The following is a 16860-nucleotide window of genomic DNA, read 5'->3' as shown; positions in this document are numbered from 1 at the left end:
CATGTACTTTACTCGCATAAAATGTTGGATAAAAACCTGGCTAGTGATAATATCAGATTTGCTCTCTCTAAGCAGAGTATTGTACTTCTGGTCCCAAGACTGTAGTGAAATAGTATTCACTTTACTCTCTCTCTCTCTCTCTCTCTCATAGTAGATTTGTCTAATTGACTTCTGTCGTTATTTTTCTCACCAACAATGGCGATTTTAGCATGTATATCTTGGTGGGGCAATAAAATATTTTGTTGATGCATGCCAGCAAAGCCACTATTCAACACTAAACAATACATTAATTGCACTATAACGGTGACAAACGGTGCCAACAAACTGTTAGGGCCTTCCCTGTGGCTCAGTTGGTAAAGCATGGTGTGTGCAACGCCAGGGTTGTGGGTTCGATTCCCACGGGGGGCCAGTACAAAAAAATAAAATAATATGCATGTATGAAATGTATGCATTCACTACTGTAAGTCGTTCTGGATAAGAGCATCTGCTAAATGACTTAAATGTAAATGTACATAAAGCTGTCCCAACAGCAGTCACAACACCTTACCACTGCTACACCTGGCTATCAGCAGAGCCTTTTCTGGCAGTGAAACGGTTCATTCAGCCTAATTTACTGCCTTTTAAAAAAACATAGCTGATATGGCTGACTTGTTTGAACAAATGTGGTTTCTACTGACAATTGAGATGTACAAACTATGGCATAAGGGGACAACGAGCGGATAAGAGGCAATCCGTAATTTCGATGAAGACATTAATGAGCGAGCTAGGACGGACGTAGTCAATATAACTAGTTGTTCAGCCCTTTTGAAATGTACGGCGACAGAATTCAAAACATGGGCCATTCTTACAGTATTCTCCCTGTACACCAACTTAGAACCGTATGATAAATAAAGGGGGCACATAAGCAGACAATGAAAGCTCTTACAATATTTGATGATAACATTTCTCTAAAACAGGCTATAGGCTAAATTTGCACCACCAAGTCAGAACAGTAGGCTAAGTTATGTAGTGAAAAGGGAGCAAATTATTAGGGTGAGGCACATGGGCTCCTAACAGCTTACTACACAACATACACTTAGTATTACTTTCTTAGCCACAGTATACATATATCCCTGGTATATTAAATCATTTATGCAGCAGCATACAAGACATTGTTGGACTCACCTTGTTGTGCTGTGCTCACTTGAACAGGAAGGTGGTGCGGCGGTGCTTCTTGTAGGCTCTAGAAAGAGGCCCAAATCCCGACTTGGAATTCAGAGTTGGATGACCATTCAAAATATTTTCTGTATTTTCCCAGCCAGAGCTAATTTGATCTGAGTTCCCAGTTGTATTGAACTCACTGTAGTATTTTCTGGCCCATGGCATTACCCACTTTTTCGTGATATCCAAATGGTAGTTACGATCTTGTCTCATTGCTGCAATTCGCCTACGGACTCAGCGAAGGTCGAGAGCCAAGCCACACTGCTTCTTGACACACTGCTCACTTAACCCGGAAGCCAGCCACACCAATGTGTCGGAGGAAACACTGTCAAACTGACGACCGACCAGCCCGCCACAAGGAGTCACTAGAGCACGATGAGACAAGGACATCCCGGCCAGCCAAACCCTCCCCTAACCCGGACGACGCTAGGCCAATTGCGCACTGTCCCATGGGTCTCTCGGTCACGGGCGGCTGTGACACAGCCTGGGATCGAACCTGGGGCTGCAGTGGCGCCCTAGCACTCATTGTTGAATTTGCGATTTCCAACTTGTTGTGTAATGTTTATGTCCAGTGGCCGATGAGCACCGATACATTTTATTTATTATTTATCTTCATATGACAAGGATTGAAAATGATTTTCCTGTAGATTGCTGACTTGATGCATGATGATGACTCCTTGTTTAGTTTGCTAGCTAAGTCTTTGAAAGTAGGATGTGGACATAATCACTCCAATCAAAGCTAAGGTAGATATAACGTGATTTGACGTAATTTTATCTGTGGTCAATGACCTTGAGCCTTGTTGGATGGGCACTTCTAATGTAAGTCTATGGCAGCACCCAAGAGGCTTGAATCTTTTAGCTCTACCCGTACATTTTGCGGTGACGTAGTGTCTCCATGAGTGACAGAACACTGAGCCAATCACGACGCAACTAGAGAACATTACCAACCCCTACACTTCGTATTTTCCACTAGCTGCCCCACCACCACAGAAAGCACTGAGCTAGGCTGAAACACCTGCATTTCGGAGCTGCCTTACTCAAGAAAGCAGAAAAGAGACCATGTTTGTATGCGGCTTTATTAACTCAATGATTTAAAAAATATTTTGTTTACATTGTTTGCAAACTGATATGTAGATTAAAAAACATGAGCTGGCTGTCACGTCCTGACCATAGGGAGCTCTTATTTTCTATGGTAGAGTAGGTCAGGGCGTGACTGGAGAAGCAGGGATCCTGGGCTTGGGAGGAAAGCCAGGAGTGGAGGACATTCCGGACGTGGGACGAAATCATGGCAGGAGACAGAAGCCTGCCATGGAAGCAGGCGGAGGCAGCGAAGGGACAACAGCGACGACACCGGGGTTTGTGGCCACAGAGAAAGCCGAAAAGACAGCCCGAAAAAGTTTTTTGGGGTGGGCACATGGAGTCGTCGGCGGAGCCGAGGAGTGAGTCAGAGACCGTCGAGGAGTTATTGGATAAATTGGAGGAGAGTGAACAGAGGGGTGAGTTAGAGACCTTCGAGGAGTTGTTGGATAAATTGGAGGAGAGTGAAGCGAGAGAGCTGTTGGTTTGGCGTAGTATGCACGGCATTCGCCCTGAGGAGCGTGTTAGCCGTCCGATGCCACCTGATTCAGCTCCCCGTACTCATCCTGAGAAGTTTGTTAAAGTTCCGGTACAATTGAGGCCGGCTATACACACCAGGTCACCAGTGCGCCTTCACAGCCCAGTACGTCCTGTGCCAGCTCCTCGCACTTGCCGTGCGAAGTGTGTTAAAGTTCCGGTACAATTGATGCCGGCTATACGCACCAGGTCTCCAGTACGTCTCCACAGCCCGGTACGTCCTGTGCCTTCTCCTCGCACTCTCCCTCAAGTGCGCCTTCCCAGTCAGGTGCATTCTGTGCCTGTTCCTCGCACTCTCCCTGAAGTGTGTGTTCCCAGTCCGGTACGTCCTGTGCCTGTTCCTCGCACTCTCCCTGAAGTGCGTGTTCCCAGTTCAGTACGTCCTGTGCCTGCTCCTCGCACTCTTCCTCAAGTGCGCCTTCCCAGTCCGGTACGTCCTGTGGCTGCTCCTCGCACTCTCCCTCAAGTGCGCCTTCCCAGTCAGGTACATCCTGTGCCTGCTCCTCGCACTCTCCCTGAAGTGCGTGTCCCCAGTCAGGTACATCCTGTGCCTGCTCCCCGCACTCGCCCTGAAGTGCGTGTCACCAGTCTGGTGCCACCTGTCCCGGCTCCACGCACCAGGCCTCCAGTGCGCCTTCACAATCCAGAGCTTCCGGCGACAGTACCCAGTCCAGAGCTTCCGGCGACAGTTCCCAGTCCAGAGCTTCTGGCGACAGTTCCAAGTCCAGAGCTTCCGGCGACAGTTCCCAGGCCAGAGCTTCCGGCGACAGTACCCAGTCCAGAGCTTCCGGCGACAGTTCCCAGTCCAGAGCTTCCGGCGACAGTACCCAGTCCAGAGCTCCCGGCGACAGTTCCCAGTCCAGAGCTCCCGGCGACAGTTCCCAGGCCAGAGCTTCCGGCGACAGTTCCCAGGCCAGAGCTTCCGGCGACAGTTCCCAGGCCAGAGCTTCCGGCGACAGTTCCAAGTCCAGAGCTTCCAGCGACAGTTCCCAGTCCAGAGCTTCCGGCGACAGTTCCCAGTCCATGGAACCTCCAATGACGGTCCACGGTCCGGAACCTCCAACGACGGTCCACGGTCCGGAACGTCCAATGACGGTCCACGGTCTGGAACGCGTTAGTGCCCAGTCCAGGCACAGCATCCAGTCCCGCTCCATGGCCGGAGCCTTCCCCTGTGCCGATGCCCAGTCTAAGCACGGCGTCCAGTCCAGCTCCAAGGCCAGAGTCTTCTTCTGCGTTGGTGCCCAGTCCAGGCACAGTGTTCAGCCTGGGTCCAGCAGGATGAGCGGGTTCATCGGCCCGCACCAGAGCCGCCATCAAAGCTGGCAGATCCGTGGGATGAGCGGGTTCTTCGTCCCGCACCAGAGCCGCCCCGATGCTGGTGGATCTGCGGGATGAGCGGGTACTTTGCCCTGCACCAGAGCCGCCACCGACACTAGACACCCCCCCCTAACCCTCCCTTTTTGTTTCAGGTTTTGCGGTCGGAGTCCGTACTGTCACATCCTGACCATAGAGAGCTCTTATTTTCTATGGTAGAGTAAGTCAGGGCGTGACTGGGGTTTTTTGTAGTTATTATTTTCTATGTGGGGTTCTAGTTTAGTTTTTCTATGTTTGGGTGTTTGGTATGATTCCCAATTAGAGGCAGCTGGCTATTGTTATCTCTAATTGGGGATCATACTTAAGTAGCATTTTTTTCCACCTGTGGGTTATGGAATATTGTTTTGAGTTAGTGCACGTAGCATCTCTGTAGTCACGGTTCGTTTATTCATTTATTGTTTGTTTTGTATTTTGCTAAGTTTCACTTTATAATAAAGATGAGGAACGCTACTCACGCTGCGCCTTGGTCCGTCTATACACACGAACGTGACACTGGCACACACCCAGAAAAAATAGTTTGTGTGGAGGTGCTGACTAACGGTGATGCCGAAACGTTGGTAAATACCCATTCAATTGCTGGGAGTTTATACATGGAGTGTGCGACTTTCTTTATTTTGATAGTTTACGCAAACTGATATGTGACACGTATTAATGCCAAAATAACATCCAAACAGGTGGGGCTCTGCCACTGAGCAGCATAATGGCAACAACTGTTCAACAGCCCTTATTCAAATTGGACACACTTATGCAAAACATTTCTGTTTGCCATTTCACACACGTTAAAGAGTACCAGAGGAGCTGTGTATGTTAATTTGTGACTGATGGGAATGAAATAAGTGGTATATAAGGGGTTATTCACATCTATTGATTCAACAACACTCATCATTTAATAAGCCAAATCACGGTGGCCAAACCTGTTCCAAGTCACTGGGTCAGAGAAGTTGACTATCTCATATGAGTCTCATATGTAGCTATGTGCTAATCATAGTCCTACAGTAAACATGAACTCTGTAATCATTCCACAGCAGGATGCCATTAACTAAATGGATTATAATATGGGACCGGCCCCCCCTCATGCCATGGCGGGTTTTAAAAATTGACTAATCTATATGGGATACATCAATAAAAATGCAGAACAAAATTTGCAGGCACTTAAGAACTTCAGCTCCTTTGCTTGGGTTCAAAGTGGAGAGTTACTGGCTGGCAGCCAGCCAATAAATTAGAAGATAAGAAATATTATTCCACTGGCACACCGGGGCCTATAGCTATTTAAAACGGGGGCTTTATTGATAATTGAATTACTCTGGTAAAAAAAGAATAGTAGGCTTGAATGCAGATCAATAAGGAGAGATTGTAGTGGATACGGTGCCGTGGAAACTACACAGCCAAAGAGGCAGTGTGTGTATGTGTGTGTGCGTCAGCGCGTGTGTGCATCTGTCTGTGTATGATTATGTAAAGTGTTCAGGTCCTTCTTTTAAAATGTTCGATTTAGGATTCTAATAAAGTATCAAATTGTGTTCAAGTGGATACGTGATGCAATAAATTGTGTATTACTTACTCTACATTACTATATGGTGAAATTGATAGGAAATAGCAATGTGTGACTTTGGTTTGTCTAATAATAATTGAATGTTGTTTATTGCAGGTGCTGTGCTGAAGTGGTATGGACACAGATAGAATGGCTAGTCCTCAGAGCTCCAGAATGGCCACTCCTCAGAGCTCCAGAATGGCTAGTCCTCAGAGCTCCAGAATGGCTAGTCCTCAGAGCTCCAGAATGGCTAGTCCTCAGAGCTCCAGAATGGCTAGTCCTCAGAGCTCCAGAATGGCTAGTCCACAGAGCTCCAGAATGGCCACTCCTCAGAGCTCCAGACACAGTAGCTCTGTTTCATCATCTCCAATGAGGTAAGTGCACACGACTCGCATGGTGCACATATGACATAATAAGCTTTGTCTGTATCTACGGAACTGTCAGTCTCGCATCAGTCTCATGAGACACACACCAACACACACACAGCTGTGCACACATTCAAGAATGCAAGGACCTATGCATGCGTACACAAATACAAACACACACACAATAACACACACGTATAGTCTACACAATAATGTTGTGTACACTGTTGCTACTAATAGTAGTAATACTGGTAATAAAATAACTTCAGATTCAGATCTGTAAATGGGTCTAAAAATACATTGGCTATATGGTGTCATTATGCAGTCTTTGCCTGGGTTTGAGGGTGAATGCATCACCGCCCTGACGCTATTAGGGTGGGGTGTGTCTCTGAGCACACACCACACACACACACACACACACACACACACACACACACACACACACACACACACACACACAGTCTAGGAATAGACGTATCCCTCCATGTACGCAAATACATTCAAATGCACTGTGCTGTTTCGTATACTGAAGATTCCAACATATGGCACTCACATAGAGACAGTCAGGAATGCACATGAGACGTGCTCTCACACACTTACTTTTCAATCAGATTCAAATGAATCGCATACACATGAATCACATACACATAGGAATAAAAAAAGAACATACACATTTGCAGATATTGCAAAAACATCTGCATCTACATAGACATACACTGAAATAAACCCTATAAGAAAACAGAGGACACTACTCCTGCATGCAAACTGTTTGGTTGGTTACCTTCTGCCTCAGGTTCAAGCCTGAAAGAGGCCATGTCATGCACTGCAGCCAGGATACCAGCAGTTTCATAATCAGCCAGATGTGCGTGTGTGCTCTTTTACAGATGATGTTATGTGTGCTTGCGTGCATAGGCCTACTGTGTGTGTGTGTCTGTGTGTCTGTGTGTGTGTGTGTGCGTGCGTGCGTGCGTGCGTGCGTGTGTGTGTGTGTGTGTGTGTGTGTGTGAAGTGAGAATATGGAGCCCATTCCTGGACTGCACTTTAGAGCTGTCAGTCTGCTTTGCGCTGATGGAAACATCTGGAAGTCAGATGTCTGCCTCATACCCCAGATCCCAATCACCGTCTCTTAGTCTAGGGCAGGGCATTTTTATCCCATGTGCTACTTCAGGAGGAGTGTATGCGACAACCTCAATCATGAAAGCACAGCAGGCTAATTAATTGGTATATACACCCTAGGGTTGCAAAGCTACCAGTAGTTTACCAAAGTTACCGTAATCTTCAGTAATTTTGGTAATTAAAGGAAAATCTATGGCAATCTATCGTAACTTTAATAATTGATACTTGAATAACTAACTTTTTTTCAAATTCATAAATAGTATTCATATTGTCCATGAGTTTATAGTAGATAGACCATATGGTTCAAGAGAAAATTGCCTAATTAATGAAAAAAGCATCTAATGAACTATTATTTTCAATTTACTCTGCAAGTCTTCCAACTATTGACGTTTTCTTTACAACTGCCACCAGTACGACGCCAAAACATTGACAACAAACAAGTAAAATAAATTAGTGTGTACATTTTTTTAATTTCATGCTGAAACCTTCATATTAAACACCAATGGTATTCACTAAATTGATGGTTTATAATTAGGATAATGTTTTACAGCTTTGTCATTCAATTTTTTACATTATAATCATCTTATTTTATTATTTAATATTTGACATGTGATAAGGCTCAAACAAAAGTCCTTGCAGGCAAGATTATAATAAATTGCTCCAAGTAGATGTTTGCGGTGCTAATTCTAAAAAGAGTCAATGTAAAAATATATCCAAAGTGAAAAGCACACTTTGAAAGTTTCCAGTTATACCCTCCCTTTGCAACCCTAATACAGCCTGAAACATTTGTGTGCAAAATTGTGTAAATGTTCCTTACAAGCCAGAATGTTAAGTAAAATGACCTTTGAACATACTCTAGCGCTTGTCTGTGCGGTTTATCCTTCAGCTGCTCTAAAGTTTTGACAAAATATCCACAGGAAAGTATTGTTTACCTGACTATTTAGACAGTGGGTAGGTATATTCGGCTCTGCACCGAGATAAAGTTGGTTAGTATGACCATCTGTAGAGCATCTATCAACAAACTACACTACATGATCAAAAGTATGTGGGGACCTGCTCGTCGAACATCTCATTCCAAAATCATGGACTATGGAGTTGGTCCCCCCTTTGCTGCTTAATAGCCTCCACTCTTCTGGGAAGGCTTTCCACTAGATGTTGAAACATTGCTGCGGGGACATGCACTGATGTTGGGCGATTAGGCCTGGCTCGCAGTCAGCATTCCAATTCATCCCAAAGGTGTTCGATGAGGTTGAGTTCAGGGCTTTGTGCATGCCAGTTCAGTTCATCCACACCGATTTAAAAAAAAACATTTCTGTATGGACCTCGCTTTGTGCACGGGAGCATTGTCATGCTGAAACAGGAAAGGGCCTTCCCCAAACTGTTGTTACAAAGTTGGAAGCACAGAATCGTCTAGAATGTCATTGTATGCTGTAGCATTAAGATTTCCCTTCACTGGGCCTAGCCCGAACCATGAAAAAACAGCCCCAGACCATTATTCCTTCTCCACCAAACTTTACAGTTGGTGCTATGCATTGGGGCAGGTAGGGTTCTCCTGGCATCAAACCCAGACACCAAACCCAGATTCGTCCGTTGGATTGCCAGATGGTGAAGCGTGATTCATCACTCCAAAGAAAGCATTTCCACTGCTCCAGAGTCCAATGGCGGCGAGCTTTACACCACTCCAGCCGACGCTTGGCATTGCGCATGGTGATCTTACGCTTGTGTGCGACTGCTTTGCCATGGAAACCCATTTAATGAAGCTCCCATCAAACAATTATTATGCTGATGTTGTTTCCAGAGGCAGCTTGGAAGTCGGTAGTGAGTGTTGCAACCGAGGACAGCTAATTTGTACGCTCTTCAGCACTCGGCGGTCCCGTTCTGTGAGCTTGTGTGGCCGACCACTTCACGGCTGAGCTGTTGTTACTCCTAGGCATTTCAACTTCACAATAACAGCACTTACAGTTGACCGGGAAGCTCTAGCAGGGCAGAAATTTGACAAACTGACTTGTTGGAAAGGTGACGGTGCCACGTTGAAAGTCACTGAGCTCATCAGTAAGGCCATTCAACTGCCAATGTTTGTCTATGGAGATTGCATGGCTGTGTGCTCGATTTTATACACCTGCCAATCATTTGAAGGGTGTCCACATACTTTTGTATATGTATCGTGTATCTATGGATAATCAATTGTTGCTAAGGTTATACTTAGTGTTAGGTTTAAAGAAAGGGTTAGGGTAAGGGTTTAGTTTAGGGTTAGGATAAGGGTTAAGGTTAGGGCTAGGGTTAGTAGATAGTTAGTTGAAATGTTACTGATAGTCTGTAGAGCATCTACAGATGGAATATCCAAATAAAGTGTCACCCAAGTGGTTTCTTCATCCCTTCCCTTATCACTCATACCTTTCTGTCAATTCCACTCTGCAATGCTATCATAAACAGGAAAGACTAGACATTCTTTGTATTCATATGGAATCTCCCAGCTCAAGCACTGCTATTGTGGCAAAGACTGTTTGCCAAATGTAATGACATTTTTCAAATTGAACCTTTATTTAACTAGGCAAGTCAGTTAAGAACAAATTCTTATTTACAATGATGGCCTACCGGGGAACAGTGGGTTAACTGCCTTGTTCATGGGCAGAACGACAGATTTTTACCTTGTCAGCTTCGGGATTCAATCCATCAACCTTTTGATTACTGGCCCAATGCTCTAACCACTGGGCTACCTGCCAATGTAGTGCACGATTTTCCATTCATGTGTATTTAATGTTCAGAACCCAATAAGCATTCTTGCTTACTACATTTGTATACATGTTTATTTCTTTGTGTGGGACAAGAGTCTCCTTGTTTCCGTTTCCTCTGCTTCTCCAAAGCCTCAACGACCTGCTCTTCAAAATCTCACAGCTCATTCAGCCTACATTTTCCCCCAGACTGTCTGAATGTGGTTCTCTTGTGGTATCTGAATAATATTCATATGCGGTGCCAGACATTATATGGTGCCATTCATGCAAACCAGACATTGAAGCACATGTGGGTTCACAAGCTACAATAGAGCTTTTCTTATTGGAGACCTAAGTAGAAATCTTTTGCTGAGAAGTCTAAGAGCGTTTGTCTCTGGCTCCCATCAATTGTCCTTACTTGGGGTTGGAACCTTCCAATTGCCATACCTTTTCTGCCCCGGATGTGATTCAGTTGTTATGCATTCACACAGCACAGCCAAACTAGCCGCTTATGAAGTGAATTCAGTCTCCAAAGACATTTGAAGATTTACACAGCCCAATGCATCACTGAGTTACTGTAACGTACCAGGTGGAGGTTTCACAATTGGTGATTGTCTGGTGTAGTCCCATGTGGCTCCCATAGAGCATGGTGCTTGCAATGCGAGTTCCTCCTGCCCGATAACTCGCGCTGCGCTTGATCGAAGACAGGTGGCCTTCCCAACACCGCTGGGCTTTACTTGTCTGTTTACCATACAGCGCTTATCGACGAAGCACCCAAGCACCAAAATATAGTTATATACACATAGTTGTAACTATAAATAGCGTAGCATTGGCGTTGAAAGTTGAACGTGTTTATCTCTCCGTGCCTGGATGTTTGTCTCTGTGATGCAATTGCGTGACACACAAACAGAGCGTCAAGTCACACCAGAGAGAATGCTAGCAACATGCTAATGCTATGCTAGCACTGGGCAATGCTTTATTTCGCTCTCAAAACACTGACTCGCTGTGCGATGATGATGAATTCCCTCAGCGAAAAAAGTTTAGCCTCAGCCCCGGTTGGTTGGTCTCCATCACTAGAGGTTGACCTCTCTCTGCATCTGACGGGTTGTCCCGAGACACTGATGCATCCCGGTTACCGTATATGGGCCTCAGCGCAAGTTAAGCTTGTGACGATTGCCAAGAAGCACTGCTTTCAGCGAGGAAACTGAAAGAAGAACCCGCTTTGCCAATTTTAAGGATTCCATTTTGGAGAAATCTGACACTTTATGCAGAGTGGTGAGAGATAGTTAACATCTCAAACATAAGGAGAATGGTTCAATTATTGACGTGGCTGGTGTTATACTGTATATTCCTTGTTATATGCATTGAACATTTTGTAGGTTCGCTATCAAGAGGAAGGCTAGTAGGCTACACTATCCCAAAGAGCAGCCCCATTAAGCATTTTCCGGCGGTGACGTCTTTTTTGTGTGTTTGGTTCAGATTTGGTCCGGTCTGGACTTGATTTAGCCCAAACATAGAGGTCTGTAATTGGTTCAGATTTGGTCCGGTCTGGACTTGATTTAGCCCAAACATAGAGGTCTGTAATTGGTTCAGATTTGGTCCAGTCTGGACCAAATCTGAACCTATCATACATAGACATCTATATTTCAAGTTTGGACAGCACAGTACCTCTCATTACGGTACACTGAACATTAAATAAAAGTAGAGTATAGTACAGTAGAGTACAGTGCAGTACAATACAGTAGAGCACAGTAAAGTATAGTGTACTGTGTCCTACTTTACTCTAATGCACTCTACTGTACTCTACTTAACTAAACTTTACTGTACTCTACTTAATTAAACTCTACTGTACTGTAGTGTGCTCTTCTCCACTGAATTAAACTATTCTGTATAGTACCGTACTGTACTCTACTGAATAAAACTTGACTCTCCTGTACCATACTGTGCTCTACTGTGCTTTACTGTACTAATCTGTGCCGTATTGTAATGTGATGTTCAAACTTGTGAAACATGGCCTAGACATCTATCATTCGTTCAGATTTGGAGCTGGTCCGTATCGTCCAAAATTTGACTTATTTGTAACCGTTACTGAGAATGTTATTGTAGTTGATGTGGTCTGTTGGTTTATTCTGTAAATTGGAATGCATTGAATATCATCACTGACAGTTGGAAGCACATACTATGTGACTGACCGCCTTGATTCAGTCTTATGTAGCAAAATTTGAAATTATGTTTTTTACATTGGATAAAAGCAGAGACACAAATCTACAAAATGGTATATCATACACTGGATTTGAAGAACAATGGGAAAGTAATTCTGCTTTGAAAGTTGATAAACTTGTAACCTCACTTTTGAGAAAATGGTCTTTGAATATTTTGGTACCAACTGGAGAGCTCTTCTTTGTCTACACCCATTCAGTATTGTTCACACCCTCTTAAGCGTTAGCCCCACCCATCTCTTTAAGGGTTGATCCAATCGTTCTGTACTAACAGCAGCAGTCAAGCACCCAAGCTAACTGACTAACTTGCTAGCTACTTCCAGACACAAATGAGAGAACATCTCACTGAACATTACTCGTCCTAGCAGAGCTGGTTAGACTGTTTTTATGTTATCAAGAGCGTTGGTGACTGCAACTGTGTTGTCAGATTGTCCGTTTGTAAATTGAGAGCATTTCGCTCTCGGAGCGCACACTGGATGCTCTGGACAAGAGTAGGGTTGATCCAAGCATTGTGAAATGGCAGTCAAGCACCCAAGCTAACTGGCTAACATTCACTAGCTTGCTAGCTACTTCCAGACACAAATGAGAGAACATCCCATTCTGACCATTTTACTCCCCCTAGCAGAGCTGGTTAGGCTGTTTTCATGTTACCCAGAGCGTTGGTGACTGTAACTGTGCTGCTGGCAACAATTTCATTAAGCTTTTTTGCTGAAGTTTACTGACACCGGCCATATTCAATGGACGTTCATTCATTCATTAGTTATTCTGCGCTCTGGCACACTCAGACGAGAGTGCTCTGAAATCGGAGTAGATGGCCAGACTGAATATACGAACACACTGAAATGGTTACTTGCATAGTGGAGTCTTTTGTTTAGACATGTAGCTAGCTAGCTAAACAATGAACCATAATCCCAACTCATGACATTACTACCAACCAGGTTCAATGTTAGCTAGCTAACATTAGGCTATATCTAGCCAAGCAAATGGCTCTGAGATATAAATAATAAGATCATACACGTAAAGTTAGCCTGCAAGCCAGCTAATGTTAGCTAGCTAGCTAACAGTACACTTTAACTTGAAAGGAAAAGACTACGTCAAAATTAGAAATGTGTAATATCTGTAAATGTAGCAAGCTAGACTATCTTACCCATATACATCATGGTTGGACGCTTCTTCCTGTCACGGATGCCATAGTTGCCCTTAGTTTGAAGATATAATCCGGAGACAAGTGTTTTAGCTATCATACTCTAATTTCACTGATTTTAAAACTCGGTCCTCCAGAAAGAGGAGAGCAACACTTATGCAGCTCTACTAAGCAATTTAAAAGCAGCGTTAGACAGGATTACCTACACATACTAACCAGCTCAAATAGACAGAAGTGTGCTATATGGCAGACCAATACAAATTCCTCTCTCGGCATGTCCAGCCCACTCATTATCTCAGCCAATCAATGCTAGCGGGAAGGTTGCTCACTTTTTCTGTAGCTAAACCAACTAGGCTCATAATTTAACAATTTTATTCATATTTACAGATGGCATACAAGTTTGTTATTAAGGCACATGAAAGTTCAGATGTTCCAGAAGGCATTTCTGCCCAAAAAAACGCATTTTGATTAAAAAAAAAAAAATACGTTTAAATGTCTCTTGTGTGAAGCAGCGACCCGCAACATACACCTCGTTTCCTGAAACGGGTTACATTTTAAGAGACTTGATTTATTTATTTTTGTTATATAATTCTTACTTCATTGAGAATGTGTGTGCTGTTGAAATTTGGCCATAGAATCAATAACCGAAAAATTCATATTTAAAGATGTATTTTTGATGTCCGGAAAATACATATTTTCACCTTTCATTCAGCACCTAAAATGCACCTGATTTCAACGTATGGAAAATATGTATTTTCAACATTTGGGAAATACGTATTTTCGACATCTGGAAAATGCATATGTTCACCTTTTAATTCAGCACCTAAAATGCACCTGTCGTCAACGTAATTTTGCTTACTGGGGCCCTAGATAGCATACTCCACCTACAAACTACACTGGGAATGACTGCTGTCCTCTATTTATAACTACTAGTTCCTTTCCACCTCCGCAATTCATTGTGCGAAATACAATTCTCCAATTTTCTTTTCTCTTCAGCACATTGTGCCGAGACATGCTCTGTGTGCAGAATCAGAATTATATAATATTACACTGTTATTTGCGTCTATCACAGTCATAAAGATTAGGAATAAAGCTTAGTCACAGCCTACCCTACTGTGAAATGGTCTATGAGAGACTATTCATTTTTTTGGCTTTGTGTGTCTTAACGGCGCTACTCTAATGTACAGTATGTTGTGATTGTGTTGTCAGACGCAATGGACGTGTGCTTCACACATTAACATCAATTATATCGCAAATGGAACCAGGGAGGAATGATGGAGCTTATTTACTATCCACGATTCATTTGGGCCCTATTAGCCGGTACTATGCTCTGTGACATCATTCTCAGAGGCTCATAAAGGGCATTGCCACACACACACAGACAGGGCCGGTCCTAGCCTTTTGAGGGCCCTAAAATGTATTTCTCATTTTAACATTTCAATTTAGCATTTAAGAATGTCATTTTCAAAGTAGCACTGATAATTCTCCATAAAATGCACATTTAAATGATTTAACTGTTAAACAATTTAATGTTTATGTACAGTGCCTTCAGAAAGTATTCATACTTCTTGACTTATTCCACATTTTGTTGTGTTACAGCCTGCATCAAAATAGATTAAATTGATTTCTTTCCCACCCATCTACACACAATACCCCATAATGATAAAGTGAAAACATGTTTTTAGAAATGTTTGCACATTTATTGAAAATTAAATATAGGAATATCTCATAAATATACATAAGTATTCACACACCTGAGTCAATACATGTTGGAATCTGCATTTCTTTGCCATTTTTTTTGCAATTTTACTTTAGTGCCTCATTGCAAATAGGATGCATGTTTTGCAATATATTTATTCTGTACAGGCTTCCTTCTTTTCACTTTGTCATTTAAGTATTGTTAAGTATTGTGGAGTAACTACAATGTTGTTGATCCATCCTCAGTTTTCTCCTATCACAGCCATTAAACTCTGTAACTGTTTTAATGTCACCATTAGCCTCATGGTGAAATCCCTGAGTGGTTTCCTTCCTCTCCGGCAATTGAGTTAGGAAGGAAGCCTATATCTTTGCAGAGACTGGGTGTATTGATACCCTATCCATAGTGTAATTAATTACCTCACCATGCTCAAAGGGATATGTTTTTTCCATCTACCAATAGGTGCCCTTCTTTGTGAGGCATTGGAAAACCTCCCTGGTCTTTGTGGTTGAATCAGTTTTTAAAATTCACTGCTTGACTGAGGGACCTTACAGATAATTGTATGTGTGGGGTACAGAGATGAGGTAGTCATTAAGAAATCATGTTAAACACTATTATTGCACACAGAGTCCTTGCAACATATTATGTGAGTTGTTGAGCACATCTTTACTCCTGAATTTATTTAGGCTTGCCATAACAAAGGGGTTGAATACATTTCAGCTTTTCATTTTTTCATTAACTAAAAACATAATTCCACTTTAAAATGATGGGGTATTGTGTGTAGGCCAGTGACACAAAATCTCAATTTAATCAATTTTAAATTCAGGCTGTAACATAACCCCACCTCTTCACTGCCCAATCCCACTAACATACATCATGTCTCCATGTATCTCAGACCATAGTTTTCCAGGCTCCGGAAGCCGGCTGACACCGGGGCCCCATCTCTCTGTCTCTGTATTTCTGTCACTGCGCCTCGAGTGTGTTTACACTCCAACCACTGTGTAAACGACTCTCCCTTGTCCCCCAGCCTCCAGAGGCGGAGAGAGACGCCTCATCTTCACAGTCCCCGGTCTGTGATAACACAGCCGCTGGCACGGCCGACCCCATCCCTGGCCCCCTATGTAAATATTTGTCATCTCCCGCAAAACTGGAGTGGGCTTTTTCACTCCCTTTTGGAAAACAAACCTATTATTACTATGATTTGCTTCAGCGGAGGTAGGGTCATTTTACTGGAGGTTTTGTGTGTATACATTCATGTAATTCTGGAACCTCTAGTTTTTTAAATTCCGAAATGATCTGGACTTGTACTGTGTCTGTGTGCCCCAAGTAGGTTTTAAAAGCAAATTCCCAGACTGTGCATTTTCTGACTGAACCTTAGAATAACTCGCTTCAGATCACGATGATAATCACAATATTGTAGCGTGAATTATTATATTTTTTACGTATTTTTTTTTACAATGTTAGAAGGTGGCAATTATTTAAATGAAGATTTAAATACATCAGCTGGAAAATGTGTTGCATGTGACACAATCACCAGCTTTTCTATTCCAATCCATTTTAGATTCAGTGATTTATTTCAAATGTTATGGTCATGTTGAGAGGACCTTCTACAGATAGAAAATGTCCCTCATAGTGTTTAATGAAAACAGCTATTTCTGTCAGTAAACTTTTAAGATGATCATTGCCAGCATTAGATGTAAGCATGGCATGATATTGCGGGAGAAATCCAAACGTGGTCATTTTCCTGTTTTCATTTTTTTTATACACCATTGAGTCATGTTCACCTGGTAAAATGTTGCTCGGGCATCTCTGCAGGGCTTGTGAAACAAATGGCAGGCAATTAAATCCCCTGACCCTTCCAATCTCCCCGTCACCCGTGACACATTACTAATT

The 16860-nt window shown here is 43.1% G+C and overlaps 1 protein-coding gene across 2 annotated transcripts in view; it reads left to right on the top strand.

Moving 5' to 3' along the window:
* LOC106561064 (protein inscuteable homolog) overlaps positions 1-16860 on the top strand; it is a 98648-nt gene that overhangs the window by 44657 nt on the left and 37131 nt on the right. For both annotated transcript variants that reach the window (XM_014124676.2, XM_014124675.2), the window contains one exon: positions 5834-6090. In XM_014124676.2, coding sequence (XP_013980151.2) covers positions 5852-6090 — 239 coding nt within the window. In that variant the 5' untranslated portion in view covers positions 5834-5851. The remainder of the gene's footprint in view (positions 1-5833; positions 6091-16860) is intronic.

Source organism: Salmo salar, chromosome ssa10, assembly GCF_905237065.1.
Source record: "Salmo salar chromosome ssa10, Ssal_v3.1, whole genome shotgun sequence".
Taxonomy (NCBI): Eukaryota; Metazoa; Chordata; class Actinopteri; order Salmoniformes; family Salmonidae; genus Salmo; species Salmo salar.
The sequence above is the reverse complement of the archived record's forward strand: the minus strand, read 5'-3'. Positions and strand labels throughout refer to the sequence as shown.